The 18,553-nt window shown below is 39.6% G+C and overlaps 2 protein-coding genes across 2 annotated transcripts; one reads left to right on the top strand and one right to left on the bottom strand.

Annotated features, from left to right (window-relative positions):
• Positions 1-106: 106 nt before the first annotated feature.
• Positions 107-8,732, bottom strand: wtap (WT1 associated protein). Its single transcript, XM_084737432.1, has 8 exons — positions 8,522-8,732; positions 7,935-7,972; positions 7,771-7,826; positions 7,624-7,682; positions 7,327-7,454; positions 4,957-5,135; positions 2,459-2,613; positions 107-1,316 (listed from the first exon to the last, which is right to left on the bottom strand). The coding sequence occupies exons 2-8, from the start codon at positions 7,962-7,964 to the stop codon at positions 658-660; spliced, it is 1,266 nt and encodes a 421-aa protein (XP_084593558.1). The 5' UTR covers positions 7,965-7,972; positions 8,522-8,732; the 3' UTR covers positions 107-657.
• A 1,830-nt stretch (positions 8,733-10,562) lies between these two features.
• On the top strand, positions 10,563-15,476 carry sod2 (superoxide dismutase 2, mitochondrial). Its single transcript, XM_084737156.1, has 5 exons — positions 10,563-10,692; positions 11,242-11,447; positions 12,452-12,568; positions 14,563-14,742; positions 14,842-15,476. The coding sequence occupies exons 1-5, from the start codon at positions 10,646-10,648 to the stop codon at positions 14,985-14,987; spliced, it is 696 nt and encodes a 231-aa protein (XP_084593282.1). The 5' UTR covers positions 10,563-10,645; the 3' UTR covers positions 14,988-15,476.
• The last annotated feature ends 3,077 nt before the right edge of the window (positions 15,477-18,553 follow it).

Raw genomic sequence — 18,553 nt, 5'->3', positions numbered from 1 at the left:
TTGTTCCATTAATGTGCGATGTCTATGAAATATATAAAGAAAGCCAATAGGTTATATGGGTTCCTATACTAATGTACTGATGGTAGTAATAATGGGTTTCACTCTGTAGTATTAAAAATCTTTATTGGTATTTGGTCAGTACATGAAAAGGACTGAAGTCAGAATAATATGAACATCGCATATAAACTAGTCACAATTTAACAGAATCTTTTGAACAGAATTTTTGTCAATGAAAAATTAAAATTGCATTTAAAAAAAAAAAAAAACACCAGGCCAACATCTAAAAATGACCTTGAATATTGCGAAGCTACTGTAATTCAGTGATTTTACTGACTTTTTGACGATGAGTTACAACACCAGATGCCTGATTTCAGTGTCAAGAGCTCAAACAAGAACAGCATAGACGTGCTCAAATAAACAGCAGAATGAAACGTACTAGTTTTTAAATCATACATCCACTCAATTCAAATCTAACATTAACCCAGACCTGTTATATCCCTGTTTAGCAACACAAATGTGACAGGCATCACGATAGGCAAGGGGGGGGGGGGGTGAAAACAAAACGTCTTGGACAGCAGTGCTGTGTTACAGACTATGCGTTTGTTGCCTTGTTTGTATATTGTATAAAAAAGAAAAGACAGTACATGTCAGAGTACATTACAAAACCGCACTGTCGCTCGTGCTGGAGTCCAGGCCGTTCTGAGTGTGCCGTGACCCTGCAGTCCTGGTGCCCTTGGTCACCAGGGCAGCCTTGTCCTCGTGGGGGTCGGTGGTGGAGTCCGTGTCATTCGAGTGCTGAGTCAATGATGTCTCGCTGCCCGTCGGAGAGTCCACGCTCTCGTACCCTGCGCTCAGCTGGCTCCCGAAACCCACGGGTCCTCCAACTCTCCCGGCGGCAGTCTGACTCCCCGAAGCCTCCTCCGAGTGGTTGGACAGTTTGGTCTCAGCTTCGCCGGGGCTGGAGACCATCGGGGACATGGGGAAGTCTTCCTCCGTGCTGCTGACCTCCCGGTACAGGCTGGGTGTAGTGGTCTCGCTCCTCTGGGATGAGTTGCCGTTGCTTGGTCCGTTGGAGACCCTCCCGTAGTCTTTTCCCATTGGCTCAGAGGGCGCGCTGGCCTGCTCGGGCTGGGCGGACGGCTCACCGGACGAGCTGGAAGCGGCGGGTGAAGTCCTGCTGGGCCCGGCTCCGGCCAGTGACCCCTGAGTTTGAGACAGCTGCTGACGGGACTCCTTCAGCTGCTGCTGCAGGACGAGGATGGTGCTCTGCATCCCCTCCACCTCCTCGTCCAGCTGGATGATAAAGTCATTCAACTCTGGGAGAGATGGAGATCAGGAACAGAGAAAACAAAGTCAAAAATCTAACCTACAGCAACATGTTAAAGCTGTGGACATTTGATTGTTAACTGATTGATGTTTTATAGTAGCTAATATGTATGTTTCGCCCCCACCATGAAACTATACCCGTAAATGGATATAGGAGAACAGTCCTATTAGGTAACTCTTGCCAGACTGAGAGCTCACAGTGAACACAGCTGAACCAGGACTAAAAACAGCCTCCAAGACCAACAGAGACCAGTTTCACGACAGGGCTACAGTACCTGAGGTGGTTCAGCTCCTGGTACCCCAGGGCTGAGTCAGAGCTAACCAAGCTAATAGCAGTTAGTGGTTAGCTAAGTTACATTAGCAACAAGTAAAGCTATCTTTCCGGAAGGAAACTCCGTAAATGACCTTGGCCTGTATTCCCTGTTGGTCTCAGAGGCCGTCTTCAGCCCCGGTGACCAGCCATGTTCACTGGGAGGCTGCGGAGCTCGGTTCTGCTGCCTGCTGACACCAGCTAACAGCCACAGTTAGCAACAAGTAAGCTGCTAAAGCCATCTGTCCATCAGGTAAGTCTGTAAATAAATCACGGACGTGTAGCTGAGCAGCCAGACATCATCATCATCAGAGAGAAAACCAGAAAATAAGATTCAGTTTCACCCAAATTAGTGGACAAAGTTATAAAGTTGTGCTTTTTTTTTGCAGTGAGGCCCGGTCTGGCGACACCAGAAGTGAGAAAGCGTTTCATTAGACACAAATTTAGCTTATGCCCCCAGTTTCAGGATGAGTCACCAACAGTTAAAGGCAAACTCTGAAATACAAACCCCAATTCCAAAAACTTTAGTAGGATGGCACTGTATTAAAAACCAACATAATAGTATAAAGGATGCTACATGGGCTCAGGAATGCTTTGTATAACCGTTATCTGTAAACACAGTCTCTTGCTGCACCTACAAATGCAAGTTAAGACTCTACCATGCAAAGCAAAAGCCATATATCAACAACATCCAGAAACGCTGCAGACTTCTCTGGGCCTGGACTTATCTGAGATGGACTGACGCAGAATGTGCGCTGTGGCCTAACAAATCCAAATTTCAAATCGTTTCTGGAAATCATGGACATGGTGTCATGTTCTCACCGTCTTGACTGCTCTTGAGCTCCTCGCTGTACTTCTTCTGCAGGGCCAACTCTGCCTCCAGCTGGGCGATGCGTCCCTGGGACAGCTGCCTACCCAGCTCCTGGTTTTCCTGAATCAGCATTCGACACTTGGCCATCAGTTTCTTCCCTGTTTGGCTGTAAGGGAAACAAGTCTCACATCACACAGTGAACCAGGAGACAAACAACGACAGGTAAACAGATGCCTCTGAACTGCCTTATCACAGCCTGTCAATATGAACTCTTCATCCTGGTCTGTCTAGTCGTAACAGGATTTCCATTACATCCATTAAAATTCCCAGTGCATTATAAAATCATCAGGAACTTGCTGACTCAAATCTTTTCTGTACAATAAATGTTAATTATTTTCTTAATCAAACCCACCCCCACCCCCCTCACTGAATCAACAGTAAGCCATGAGAAGGTATTAAAAATCTCAGGTCCTAATTATGGCTTACACCATAAAAAAGGCTAACTAGAACCCACATTTCTACGAACTAATGCACCCGTTCTTACACTGAAACTTAATTCACCATGTTGCATATTGAAGACAAGTGAGCACTTTAAAAAACAACAGTAGCAAATCTGCTTCTCACATTCAAAACACACTCGCTACATCACTAAGTGTGGAGAAAAGGCAGAATGAAAAATGTAACAGAGTAATATCAGAGGAAAATCTACAATTTAAATATCAACCCTTAACTGTGAGTTGCAAAAGAGGAATTGTGCTCTGCAGAACCAGGCACTGGGTTTATGTATTAATCACTTCAAATACAAAAAGGACCAAGTATTTCAACAGTAAAAAAATCAAACAGCTTGAGTTGCTGCATAACAGGTTTTAAGGAACACTCCAACAGTCCAGCACACCTGTTATTTTTACATTAGCAGTTATTGTGATTATGCTTTACAAATGCCCTAATCAAAAAGCCAAATTTGCAAACATTTGACAGGCACACACGTTATTTAAAACCATAATTAACTGCCATCTATTTTAGTCTATAAAATGCCTATGGAAGTCAGCTGGTCAGAGCAAAATTAAACAGTGATGGCAAATAAACTCAAATCAGAAGCAGTTATCAAAGTGGTAACAGCTCAGAAAACCATGTATGTTCTTACTTTTCATAAAAATTAAGCACTGCACATTTAGTTTACTGTATTTACTGCACTTCTTCCCTGTAGTTTAGTAGTTATCATTACCATTAATTTCTGTAGAGGACTGGGAAGGTGTGCTTTTAGCTCTCAAAAGGCTGTGTATACACTGCCAGCTCAAATCTCACTTTAAATGTGAGAGTTTAGTATATATTTCTTTTTTTTTTTTTTTGAAGACAGGAAAAAAGACATAACAGACTCCACGTGTTTCATTCTGGAAACAGTGGCTTAGGTGAGAAAGAAACGTCTAATCAACTATTAGCGTCAATGGCTGAGGGAGAGATTGTGAGGTCAATAACAAAAATACACAGAAATACAATAAATACATTCTCATCAACTCATAACATGACTCGTTAAAGACATTTGCATTCACAACTTGAAAACAGGACTCAGTGCACCTACAGCAGTGTGTTTCAGTGTGTACCGGAAGAATTAATGGTGCAAACGCTTTTACAGAATGTTAACAATCAAAGCCGATTCGTGGTTCGCACACACACATACACACTGCAGTAAGTGTTTGTTTCAGAGAAACAAGAGAAAGATCAAATGAAATGCCAATAAAAAAAGAAACAAGTCACAAAATAAAACATGTAAATACACTCTACCGTGAGTGGGCCCATGTTCAAAGACACGGGCACAGAGTGGACCCTCACGCCTGAACCACAGTCCTCTGTGGACCGGCTCCGCTCACAGTCTTAAACATCATTTCTAGTGGCTCTTCCTCCCCAAAGTCTTACTTTTTAAAATCCTAGAAACTTTCCTCATGTTACTGCTGCAATGTATCTAGACTGTCCAAAAAAAGTCTTTAGGCAGACTAGAGGGGTATGTGTGTGGTGGTATAATCCACAGTTAAATGTCTTTATAAACCAAAGTATGGGTCTGTAAAATGTTCAATTTTTAGGCTAGGGATGCTCCCTGCCTGACTCACCCTCCACCATAACCCCCCTATTTAATGTGTGAGCTGTCTGGTGCGGGGGAGGGCATATATCCGTGTTGGGAAGTGAGTGACCACCTCTTCAGGAACAGTCCGGACTCCTTCAGGCCCATGGACGAGTGTGGGGAGAGAGCTGAAACACAAGTGTCACCTGACCAAACTGTCTTTAGGTTATGTGATATGTAGCTGGCACAGTGCGAGAGTACAAAAACAGTTTTGTTCTGCAGTGACTGGCTTTCTGTAAAAGTCTGAGTCTCGTGGTGAGTACAGCATTTGTCAGCCTTCCCCCCCACCATTGTTCCTGCATGCCTGCAGTGAGCGTGAGGGTGGGGGGCATGAGGAAGTCTTGACTTTTTGTTTGTTTGGGGGGGGAGGGGGGTTATTTTGATTGTCTTTACCTATCAGGTGTAAATTTCCAGGCACTCAGTTCATTTTGGGCCTGCTCCAGTTTGTCTTTAGTCTGTTCTAGTTCAGCCTTCATTTTGAGGAAAAACAAGTTGATGGCCGGGTCCACCATGGATGACCGCAGTTGGGCCGCACTCGGCTGCTGGACTTGCTTGAGGTACTGGATCTGGGTCTGCAGAATAAAAGAAACAGGTGTTACTGACTGGTAAAGTGGACTCTAGCGCTTCTATTTAAAGGACCAGTGTGTAGGATAAAGCCCCAACAAGCAGTGAGCTTGAAAATCAGATTCCATTTCTGCCACATTCTGCCAAAAAAAAGCCCCATAAATCTTACACACTGGACCTTTAAGAACTTTTGATTGTTGAGTAACAGTCTTTTAGATTGTCAAATCTCCAGCGAATGAGCCACATCAGCAACTTTTAACAAGAATCTGGTTCTTATTTAACAGATGGATCCTTCTTTTGGTACATATATATTTTAAGTATTTTGTTTTTATTTTTACTGTCCTTTTTTGCGCTTATTTTGTGTTTTATTCTCTTTAAAGTATGTGTTGTGTGTCCAGTTGGTACATACTATATGCATCCTTTTGGTTCTGTGTTCTTAAAAACAAAATCTTATAGAAAGAAAATAACAAAATCAAACAACATCATTTTCAAGATTATCATCTGGCTTTCTGATCCTGAGCGTCAATGAGAATAAACTGGAATTTACTAGAGCAATTTCTGCATGGTGCCTTTTCAAATAGCACAATCAAGCAGCTTTGAACAGAATCTAGATTTACAATCTAACTGCTGCAAAATAAAAATACTTTGACACATGATTAGTCATAGCTATTAAGATTAAGATCTTGTTAGAATGATTAACTGATTAGTTGTTAACGATCTGAAATCATTGCCGACTATTTTATAACCAATCAATCAGGTTGAGTTATTTTTTAAGAAGAAAAGTCTTAATTCAGGGGAAGACAAAACAAGACATTTGTGGACGTCACTATGGGCTTTGGGAAACAATGGTCCACCTTTTTTAAACCAAACAACTAATCAGGAAAATAACTGACAGATAGACAAACAATAAAAATAACCGTTAGCTGGAACCCTATATTACATCAACGCCTTTTGAATTCTAGAATAAAAAGCTAATTCTCAATATGAGCTGCTTTCCTGAACAAACCAAGCAGGGAATTTTCAATCAAGAAGACTAAAACAAACAGGAACTCACCTGCTGAAGCCACAGTTATTATGACCTCAAACTTCAAAGCACACATTTAAATATATTTCCATGAGAGGCAAAGCTGCAGCAACTAACACACTAAAACACAACGTCCAGCTAAGAATTAAGCCATTTCCGTCGTAAACGGTTTACAGCTCAGAAGGGGTTTAAACATCAAACCTTGTTGTGATTTTCCTTCAAACAGCTAACTTCCACCTGACAGTGTGTGCTGTGTTTACCTCAGCTGCTCTGTAAGAATGGCATGTGACGCCATAAAGCCACTGGGTGATCCACTGAGCTGTCAATCTGATAAGAGCAATGGATGTCCTCCTTGACACCATTTACCTTTGGCCTACATACCATGATAATGAATGAATACCATGTTTAGTAAATTAACAGAGAAGTGGACAGAGAGAAAATAAGAGGATTCCAGATAAATGGTTTCTTGTTTAAGTTTGAGTAAAACTGAAAAAACATAAATGTTAGTTGCTTTTTGCAATTAATATTGATTGGACTAAACAAGGAATTTAGGACATGTCAACTTGATGAGCATCCGTCAATAGAAGCCATTCAACCCATAAATTTATTTTAAATATTCAGGTAATAAGTCAAACAATCAATCAATTACCATAACCATAGTTATGGTTAACTGCAGCAACAGAGTAGCAGGATTTTTGATCGAGATAAGCAATTTTGGCACAACATAATATACTTTTAGTCATACTTTCATCAATTTAAGGAATATATTTGAAAGAAAAAACAAGTTTCCTATAATGATATCACAAGGAGAGCTGCAACAATTAGTCGGTAACTATTAGTTTAACTAACTGTTAACTGAATTGCCAATCATTGTGACAATAAATTCATCGCTTTGAGTCATTTCTTAAAGAAAAAATGTCAATATTCTCTGATTTAAGCTTCTAAAATCTGAATATTTTCTAGTTACTTTAGTCCTCTATGACAGTAAACAGAATATTTTTGAGTTGTGGATGTCATCTTGGACTATGTGAAACAGTGATCAACATTTTTCACCATCGTCTGAACCAAACAACTAATCCATTACCCAGGAAAAGGATTAATCAATAATGAAAATAATAGTTAGTTGAAGCCCTAATCAAATGCATTATAAAGAAAGCTTAGGAATAGATACATACTGTGCACTCTTGCATTTCCTGCTCCTTGGTGGCAAGTCGCATGACCAAGATGTTCTCCCTGCGTGCAGACTCCTGCTGCTGCTGCTTGAGCTTCTCCTCCGACTCCTTCAGCCCTGTTACATCATTGGCTGAGACGGCAACGAGAGGAAGGACAGAGAAAGTGCATCAGAAGAAGAAAACATCCCATTCACAGGCAGCCAAGCACAGTGTGAAACATGCAGCGATTACTGCTGGCAGGAGAATCCATGTCCATCATGTTGTATTGGATTACATTTATGTAACAGCAGATGTACTTACAACATAGATCTGCATATTTTGCCTCCAGGACCTGGACATATGCTTCATGCTGCTTCCACCTGAGAGGAGCAGAACAAACATTAACAGCTAAATAGATCAGATTTCTCCACAAAACATTGAATATTCAATTGCAGAGCTGTTATTTACCTTGCACACAGCTCCTCTCTGGTCAGGGTCTTCATGTCAGATTCACTGAGGCGAACCTGCAGAGAGGAAAAACCAAAGACTGGTTAGATAAAGAAGCCCATCCATTCATTAAGCTCATGTTTAGACATGATGAATCACATGTTTAGACCAGTTAAGACTCTCACCTTCTTGGGCAGAGGCTCCTCGTTGGTCATTGTGAGCTCTGGAAAGAAAAAAAAAATGAAAGAAGATCATCATTAATCACACCTTGGTGTCGTGTGTTGAAGCGGCTGCATTATCTTTAGCTGTCCATACGCAGTAAAATATACTAATCAGCGACAAATACAGCGGTTTTCTACTATTAAATGAAGCTAATTTTGCGTTTGACCACGTTAACTACCCATCAGACCAAATAAAAGTTAACATTACCAGTTAATGAGAGCTGCCGAGCCCTATGTTAGCTGGTGTGGCAGGCAGCAGCAACGATGTGTAGCAGGGAGTAGAAATAAGCTAACCAAGGTTAACTCTCGCCTGCTAATAACATTTAGCACCCGCTAGCGGGATAAACAGAGGCTATGAAAGGACAGCGTTAAGCTACAATATTTTCTTTATGTTCCGCCTGGCAGCATGCGATTCTTGGCTCTGTTTTCGGCTCCTTGTTATCACAAAATGGCGGTGAAGGAAATGACTCCCTCCCTTGCGCTCCTTTTCCTGAAACTAGCGGGCTCTTGGCTGCAGATATCGGGCCTCCTTCGGCCGTCGAAACACTCACCAGACCCGCTTCTTTCGATGTTTCTGGAACCCCTCGGCGTCGGTGGCTCTCTGCGAGGCGCAAAATTGCACCTACGGTGAAAATTTTTTGCCGTGGATTTATATGTAGTCGACTCGCTTCGGCGTGATCACTATCATCTTCACTGAAGGCAGGACAGAATGGCTCTGGACGGGCTGCTGCACTCGCGTTGCTGCAGAGAGGTGCCAGAGATGAGGAAGACAGTGGAGACCTCTCACTCCGCAGCGATTTCTGGAGCCTAAAAACGTGTCCGAAGAGGGAGACGCTCTTTATTTCGGCTCAAATGGCAGGAATTATGGAAGCTAATTTCTGCAAATGGGATGAAAAAAAGATCCAGTACGTTATTAGAATGACAAAAACTAAATATAAAAATAAATAACGAGTTAATATCTCAAAATAATGGAAAACCTTTTCAAAATAATAAGCCATTATTTTTGAAAAAGTACTACGATTAAGTCATTTTGAGAATTTTTCTCATTATTTTGAGATACTAAAAAAATACTTATCTAAAAATAATGAATCAGCATTTCAAAGTAATGAGTTAATATCTCAAAATAATGAGAAACGTTCTCAAAAATAATGACTTTGTATGTCAAAATAATGACTCATTTTGAAATGAGTTCATTATTATTGTCATATACTAACTCATTATTTCGAGACACCTTCTCATTATTTGAGGAACTACCTCAAGGCGTGGACAACCAAAAGAGAAATACAGTGAAATAAAGTTAAATGAATATGATTTATGCAGGCAAAATAAACAAACAGCAGTTTGCTGATACTATCATACTGACCTTCCTCAGTTATTGTTATTAATTGATAATAATTGTGGGATGAGGGGGCTGAACTTTTTTCAGGTTCTGAAGGGAGGTAAAGGGAAGGTTAAAATGCAAATTATTAATTAAGAAAATCATCCATAATGACTATTATTGGTTGGAGCCTTAGTGTAGTTTATTGTGGTGTTGGTTGTAGTTCTATGCTGTGACTGTTTTTGTTCTGTGATCCACTTTTAATTTTTTTGATTCAGTGCTTCAACACATAACTTTAATTGCATAATCTCTTCTTGTTCCCTGGTATCACTTAATTTATGCATGATGGGAGTATGTGCTTATTTTTTGGTGTGTGAAATCCATTGAATGGGAAGTTGGATGGTCTGGGCACCCTGATATTTTAGCTAATGTGTGTGTGTGTGTGTGTGCGTGTGTGTGTGTGTGTGTGTGTGTGTGTGTGTGTGGGCCTTCAAACAGGCCAGTGGAAAATTGCTGAGTGACAACATTCACTTGTTTGTGCATAACATTAAATCAACAATCAATTAATAGTTATAGTTATAATAGTTAGAGAAATTAATTGTTACGTAGTCTTTAAGGCTGAGTTAATTGTGAGCCCACCAACTATTACTATTGTTAACTGAAAATGCGTGTTTTATCATAAATACTGTGGTCTCATTGGCTCAGTTTCTCAGTGATTCTTTTGCCTTAACATAGACGATCTTTGGCATTGCCTCGGATAGAAAGAGATGTTCACGTGACTCTTTACTTTTGTATTAGTTTTAATAATTATGCTAAATTTTGCAGACTACTTGTACAAATTAGTTATAATTGTTTTGTCTATATTGTGTTTTATAATTTACCATTTATTTCATAATCATTATACGTTAATATATTTCAATCTTATGTCATATAATTGTAGAAGATTATAAAGATATATAATAAAATATATTGATACGAGCACATCTTTTCCATTATTTAATAAAATATGATTCAGTTGTGCTCCTGTGACACTTTCATTAAGGCCATGGAAAACCAACCCAAAGGGTGAGCTGAAAAATGTTAAAAAAGGGAGGGGTAAAATGCACAACCTAAATGTTTAAATACATGTCAATATATCGTTGTCATCGCACATATGGTTATATATTCTCTATCAATATTTATAAGAAGAGAAGTGACTTAAATTATCGCTGTTGTGGTTTGTCTAATTATTGTACGCTCCATACAGTCAATAGCACATCCCCACATGACGATAATGGTACGGTCCCCTCTCTGTCAAGTTGAAATTGCACATTTTCAAGGGCAGTTACCAGTGTGAGTCTACTGTCCTGTCTACCATATGAGCACTATCATGAGCATGCTTTGCAGAGCGGGTCAAATTCGCAGGTAAAACTGATATCGACTTCACATTCGGTGCCATCATCCTGCTCAAAGTGCACAATGGGACAGCTGACTCCTGCTCGCGACGATCGCTCATGAACTTGAGACAGTTGTTTATTCAGAGCTAACAGTTAGCTAGCCTGGATGCTAACTTAGTTTAGCAGCTCAGTGAGGCTCGCTTGTGGCGCATTAAATGAAGGATTTTGTTGAATTATTGCATAGTCCTAAAGCCATGACCTTCCTTGTTCATTTTCAGCTTAATGTTTTTATATTCTTGTTCATCCTAGCTAACTCGGTGCCACTAGCGTAACGTTATTCAGCTAATATCTACTTTAGTGTGTCTGTTAATTTAATCAACACTAGAAATTGAGGTCACTTCAGGCCAGTTGTTCAAGGCTTATCAAACTGTACTCATGCCAGGCTATCTTGGGCTAATAATTCGCTCACACAAGTTACTTAAGTTATGTTTGTCTGTCATTTGGAAACCAAACATTGCCATATGTGTGGTCATGCTCAACAAATACTTGGTAAGCCTTTCCTCTGCTTTGTTTTCAGGTGTGCAGCCAGCCTGAGCCAAACTATAAACCAGGTAGCTGCATCAAGGCAGAAGCACACCCTGCCTGACCTGACCTATGACTATGGCGCCCTGGAGCCCCACATCAGTGCAGAGATCATGCAGCTGCACCACAGCAAGCACCATGCGACATATGTCAACAACCTCAACGTTACAGAGGAGAAATATCAGGAGGCAATAGCAAAGGGTACGGACATCAACAAATCGGCAAATTGCTTCTGTATATGGAGACTGTAGTGGCCATTATAACTGCTCCAGTTCTAAAGTTCTGGCAGAAACCCAGTGTGCTCTCTCATGAAGGAAGGAAACTTGAATGAGGTTTAATTCAAGAATATTAATTAAGCATCACAGCAGATGATGATCCAAATTTGTGTCTCAGCCCAGTCCATTGATGCCCTATTCATTCTTATAGTTCTAAATCTGTTCCATCACTTCCTGACTGGAAACAGTGAGAAAAGAGCAAACAAACGTCATATTGTTTAGGTCTTTTTCAGTGAGGATATCCTAATCTGCTCAGTGACTCAGCAAACAGGCTGAGTGAGGTGTTGCTTGTTCGAAAAAACTGCTCCCCTGGGTTCTGTTTTTGCGAAGTTTCACACACTTGCTTCACCTCTGACCTATTTTCATTGGTCAGAACTGGAGCTGACAGTTCTGTTTCCCTTCCAGTTAGCTGTCAACACAGATAATGAGAGACTAATTTAACACTACAAGGTTTAGGTTTACAAGGATGATCCAAGTTACCTTTTTATAGGAATATCCTCATGAAGGAAGGTTAAAAGGAAAACAGAAGCTGTTGGCAGTTACAAGAAAACTGTCCCTTAACTACAGAAACATTGCTTACTTAAGAAAATCACTTAAGTTATAAATAAATAAATCAGACACTTACTCAGGAAGGAGGAAGGAAGAAATCAGCAGCTGTATATTAGCATTAGCATATTACACAATACAAAATTTAGTTGCTGTTTAAATTTAAATAATATTAGAATGTAAATAACATGTCATGTTTTTCCCAAATAAGGAGTTCCTCTCTCAGAGATTTGAAGATGGATTCATTAATATTGAAGGAGCTAACTACATGAAGTTATAATCTACATGTTGACTATCAGGACACTTTTTTTTTTACATTTATGTGGGGAAAATATTTGTATGATCTCTTAATATTCACCTGCATGTATTTGACTTGTATTTTAGGAGATGTGACTGCACAAGTTGCCCTCCAGCCTGCCCTGAAGTTTAATGGAGGAGGTCACATTAACCACACCATCTTCTGGACGAACCTCTCTCCAAATGGTGGAGGAGAGCCTCAGGGTACGGCAACAACTCTGTTTTGCTACACTGTTTTATTTTGTAGTTAAAGCTACCACAAAAAAGTTTTTAACTGGTTATGAAACTGTGTCAGTTTATTACTGTAGCTGCTATATGACCTACATAAATTTGAAAGTCCGTCCATGAGAAGATTAGCTTTTTCTGTTCTTACTGCCTGCCATTCTCGTTGAAATCAGATGAAACAAGCTTGTGTTTACATTTTCCCAGGCAAAGCTACATTGAGTAGTACATTAGCCACTTAAAAAGAGGAAGGGAGAGGTTTTTATTTAGATTATTTTATTTATGATGTTATATTTTGTGGTCACTACACTGCTTATATCCACAGGGGCCTCCAAAATCAACAAATTAAAAACATTTCTTGTGATAGATTTAACTTAAACCTGCATTAAATAATATTTTACTCTAATGTGAAAGGGAAATCAGTAGTGCTGGACCCACTGTGAGTGAACAGTCAACTCTGAAGCTGTGTGCAGCTGTTAGCTCCCTGTTTTGGGGTTATTCATGTTAATATTATAGTATTGACAGAGTGTATATTTTGAGTCTCACCACCAATACAACGAGCCATTCCCAGTGAGAACAACCTTAGACAAGCTGAAATTATATTACCTTCCTAAAAGTAAACAGCAGAGAGTGAATTGTTTTTATCAAGATGTTTCATATCAAACCAGAGTGAAAAATCTGAGTTAATATTGGACTTCCATTCATCAGGTTGGCAGAAACATGACTCCAGTGTTTGTAGAGTCGATGCCTGAAAAGCAGGCGGTATTTCAGCACGTAGACATATATATTTGTGTAGACACCACATTAGCCTTCGGCTCATACGTCAATGTCCCCGCCATACTGGGACAGGTAAGACAGGGCTGTAAACAAATACATGTAAATGGGGGAGCTGCATTTTTTCTGGATAAACGGCACTGTAAGGTTTATATTCAAGGGTTCATGATCTACGAGTTACAGAATGGAAGTTGCAGTTGTTTTCTAAATCCTTGAAAATACAAAAAAACAAAATTGAGAAGTCAATGTTTTTCTTTTTTCTGCCACCATTGTCATGTGATGCTTCAGAGAAAAGGGATATCTTATCTCTCTAAAACACATTTCCTTGTTTCCTCTCTCCGTCATGGTTTCCTAGCGTCTCTCCATGCATTTAAGATTCTATGTTTCTTTAGTCGTTCAACATGCCCTCGTTCACTTCCACTCAGCGTGTGCCCTCACCGCCCTCGCCACCATCATAAGTGTCTTGAACTTGGTATTATCAGCCTTCGGGGGGCTGAGGGAGCAATGGTCATAATGCGTTGCTGTCATGCATTGTGCAGATCAACAAACATTTCAGGCATTTGCAAGATATCATAAACCTGCAGCAATAATAGTTCTGATAATCATGATACAGATCATTAACAGACATTTCTAAATCAGAAACTGATGCAGCTCATGACCAAGTGCAGAAGACACTCTTTCCTCATCAAAATGAGTCTGCAGGTATTTCTGATGATTTGTAAAAAGAAGTATAACGCTAAGCTACAACTGGCAGTTGATCCGTTATAGTTTGGGCTCAAAGTGAACAATGGCGAGTGCGTTTCATTAGAATCACCCGCTTCTCCCCTGCCCTCTGCTCTCCAAGTGGCCTCCATGCGACGTATGCCATTATGCTGCACCAAGGGCTGAGGGGAGGTGGAACTACTAATGAAACGCAGCGAGAGAATTATGATGTACTCAGTGTCTCAGAATGATGTCACACTCAGGTTGTTTTCTTTAGTAATTGTGCCCCCTGGTGGCCCAAGATACTACCTAAACAGGTTATAATGGGATGTCATTTACCATGCAGAGTATTATCTGGCTTGCCTAAAATTTAATTGACTTCATAGAAGGATTTATTTTTAGTTAGTATGAGGCAGACTGGGCAGCTTTCTGATTGAGTTTTTTTCCTTTAACATGTATTAATGCCCTGTAGTAACCTCTGTCTGTGTCGTTTCCTGTAGGGGAGCTGATGGAGGCCATTAAGCGGGACTTTGGCTCCCTCCAAAAGATGAAGGAGAAGATGTCTGCTGCTTCGGTGGCAGTGCAGGGCTCAGGCTGGGGCTGGCTGGGCTACGACAAGGAGAGTGGAAGACTCCGTATCGCTGCTTGTGCTAACCAGGATCCCCTGCAGGGAACTACAGGTCAGTGTAAAACAGCTTTGTCGTAGAGATAAGACTTTTTTTTCTATAGTATGTTAGTTATATTTTCCCCTCATACTGTTTCCTGTCTCTGACCCTCAGGTCTCATCCCCCTCCTTGGTATCGATGTATGGGAGCATGCCTACTACCTTCAGTACAAAAATGTGCGGCCGGACTATGTCAAGGCGATCTGGAATGTCGTCAACTGGGAGAATGTGAGCGAGCGTCTCCAGACTGCCAAGAAGTAGAATCTAATCTTCAAATATCTCCCATAATCCCTTTCATCCTCACCTGGACCTGGATCAAATAGTTGTTGCAAATAATGTTGAGTTTTAACTTGCATGGAGTTTACAGATGATCAGCAGCATTAAAGTTCATTAAATTATCTTTAAAATACTTTCCGTATTGATGCAGATTATGTTACCCCTCCCTGCACACATACAGGTTGGAGCAAACTTGAAATTATTTGCAAGTGCTTTTTTTTGTTCTCAGGTCTGTTCCCAACCCCCAGACTTTTTTCAAGCGCACAAATTGGCCTCCTGTCACATGAAGGCTGGCTTTTATTAATCTCACCCAAATATTGGCTGCTGTACATGTAAACTAGGAGTCAGATAACCAGAGTGCATATTCAGTGAGCTTTGTCTTTCTCAGAATAACTCGCTCCCGAATCAGACAATGTCGTTGCAGTCCATGTTTTTGATGTATTATAATAAAATTATAGAATTTCAATTGTAAAAGGTTGATGGTTGGTGCCTCTTTTCTGTTTCTGTGTGCTGTTATGAATAATCCCCTAAAATGGTTTTTATAGCTGTTGTTAGAGAGTTATTTATGTCAGAGGAAGGCGACAGAGGAAATAAAATATGATCATTGTAGTAATAATGACAACACCAATAATAATAACTTCACAAGACAGATTAATAATGGTATTACCAACAGGAGACAAAAGGAGTCTAATTAAAGAAGTCCTAAAGAGATAAAAAAAAAAAAAAAAAAAAATAGAATGATACTAGTAATACAAACAAGTTAATTTAATTATGGTAAAAACATTTTAAAGGAGAAATCTAATATATTTACTGTAATAAAATGATCATGATGTGTCATCGGTGATTAAAAAAACATGTTAAGTTGAAATACTGGCTTCTCTGACAACAACAGTGTCCCCTTTTGAAATTTCTATTCTGTCCTCTAACTCATGTTTTTGTTTGTTTGTGTCACATAAATCAGTGTTCACATTAATTCTTGTTTGACGAATGAGGGCCTGTTTATGAGCCATAAGAAATCATTATTAATGTTTTAGAGGAAGTAGATTTTTACAACAGTTAAATTGAGCAACATTTTAATGGAGTTTGGCAGGCGGTCACTGAACTCAAACTCCAGAGTGGTGGGCTTTAGTTTTCAGGATAATGAGCTTAGCTTTACATCGACAGACAACTGACAGATATAAACAACTTACAGAGTAGGTTGCTCTCGTCTTGTGTTCCTGCAGCCTGCCTGAGCTTCCTCGAGTCTGAGGAGGAGAGGGCAGGGGGAAACGGCTCGCTTCAACCATAGACTGTATATTAAATATGATTTCAGTCTATTTAATATACTGTCTGTGACTCCCAACTCACTATTTGGACTGCAGTACTCATTTGTGGGTGTGCAGTTGTTACATATTGCTCCTTTAAGATATGAAAAGCATTAAAAAAATTATGTTTAAAAAAGGTGGAATTAACAAAATGTTGTAGATTTGTTTTTCAAAACTAGTTGCTTGTCTTATCTGTAATTGGAGTTTGTTTTGAACCTTCGCGGCACAACAACTGAAAGCAGTTTATTGTTTGTAAATAATTTTGGTGCACTGAGCAGGCCAGCATTAAACAACCTCAGGGAAGAGTCTGGAACACACTCAGATGAGCACTCTGAGAGATATAAAGGTGCATTCAGGGCCCTAAAAACAAGTGAACGAATTATAAAATGAATTCTAAATGTTACAGATTGTAGCCGCAGTGGTGACCGACTCAAAGGCTAAAGTTCAGTTCAGATATTAATACTTCCACCAGAGGACAATACTGTCATTGGGTGTTTTAACATAGACCAGGGAATTTCTAAATCTAAAAGAAAAAAATATATATTTTGGAAGTTTGTTCAAATTAATCAAAGTAAGCAGTTTGACCAAATTTGGTGAAGTATGTAGGATATTTAGAATCCAACTAATTAATCCACTTCAAAGAGCTCTCTGCCTGACTGTCATTCTCTGCTTTCATCTTATAATGATGGTTACCAACATTTGTTTTCCTGCAACTTGTTTAAGATGGTCCTTTCTAAAGTGCGGCCAAGTTGGCTTTAGTCCAATCAAAAGATTTAGTAGAAAAACAGTGCCTGCTGAGAAAACACGGCCCTGCTCATAAAGTCAGCTCTACACTTATGGAGAGTCTGAGACATGTACTGTCTGTCCAGTGCTGTAAACTCCATGGCCTTAACCTCATGAACCTGTCTGAGCTGAACAATCATACTTAAAATAGTTACTGGTCATATAGTGGGCTGTATGCTGTGTTACTTGATCTTACACAGTCTTACCAGAAGAGGACAGTGTTTCCCAAGGTTTCCTGCTGCAGATGCTCTTTCAATCACTGAGTCCCATGCACACATTATCAAGTGCATTTAAATTATGGATGTATGGGAGTTCAGTTTTCTTTATTATTATTTTGGAGGATTTTTTTTGCCTTCAATGATAGGGACAGCTGAAGAGTGTGACAGGACAGGAAATAATATATAACATGGTTCAGACAGACTTTCAAATATTAAATAATCTGTTCACCCATACAACTCCCGGTGGATTTTAAGGGGCTTTAGCACTGCACTGTGTGTGTCTTTATTTTATGTCAAAGTAGATTTCCTTAGAAATAATCTATGGACAAATTTACTTTAAAGAGAAAATTTTGTTCTTTTAATGTGGATGTCCAGTTAGTGTTGATGTTCAGTGTTGTCAATTGAAGCAATAAATTCATGGTTTGGTCAGTAGCTCAGATGCGCAGCCATTTTGGAGATACTGGTATGTAAATAACATGGAAATAAACCATGGAAAAGTTCAGGAAAACATGTAGAAGTTCCAGAATCTTACAGGGAAAGACTTCAGCAGAAGAGGGCAAAATATTTTGAGACATTAAGGTTAATATGTGGTGAGGATCCGTACAAGCTGGTTCCTTTGTCTTGGAATAATAACCTGACAATAGGGATGCACCAATACCACTTTTTTCCAGACCGAGTACAAGTACAAGTACTTACATTTGGGTACTTGCCGATACAGATTACTGATACAAGTACTTAAAATTGCCACTAAAATTCTTACAACAACTTAAAAAAACATATTTTGTTTTCATTAGATGGTCACTTTCTAAGTGTAACAAATCATTGTTGCTATTTTGTAATATAAGTGTAACCATAGTTACTGTACACATTACATTTTTAGGTTATTTGTTGTAAGTTACTTTACTGATTTTGTGTTCCTTATTAAGCTGTGCAGTTTACTGTGTACATGGTATATTTCAGTATATAATTTCACATTATGGACTCGCAGAATTAAGTTTACTATATATGATAATGATGTCATCATCATTTACAGCATTTAAGTAGCATTTTAATGACACATTTACCTGTGTAGTATTTAAGTTTCTTCTTCACGTCCCTCTTGTCTAAGAGCTAATTAGTTCCTACCTGTCATTGTTTAGGGGGGGACAGGTATGAGTGTGGGGCCATGTGTGCAACAGTTTTGTTGACCCCGCTGTGAACCTCAATGAGTGAAGTTGCCTGTCCTGAGCTGTCAGGTCGTTTTGGT

Source organism: Lutjanus erythropterus, chromosome 15 (assembly GCF_056507025.1).
Source record: "Lutjanus erythropterus isolate fLutEry1 chromosome 15, fLutEry1.hap2, whole genome shotgun sequence".
Lineage (NCBI taxonomy): Eukaryota > Metazoa > Chordata > Actinopteri > Lutjaniformes > Lutjanidae > Lutjanus > Lutjanus erythropterus.
The sequence above is the reverse complement of the archived record's forward strand: the minus strand, read 5'-3'. Positions and strand labels throughout refer to the sequence as shown.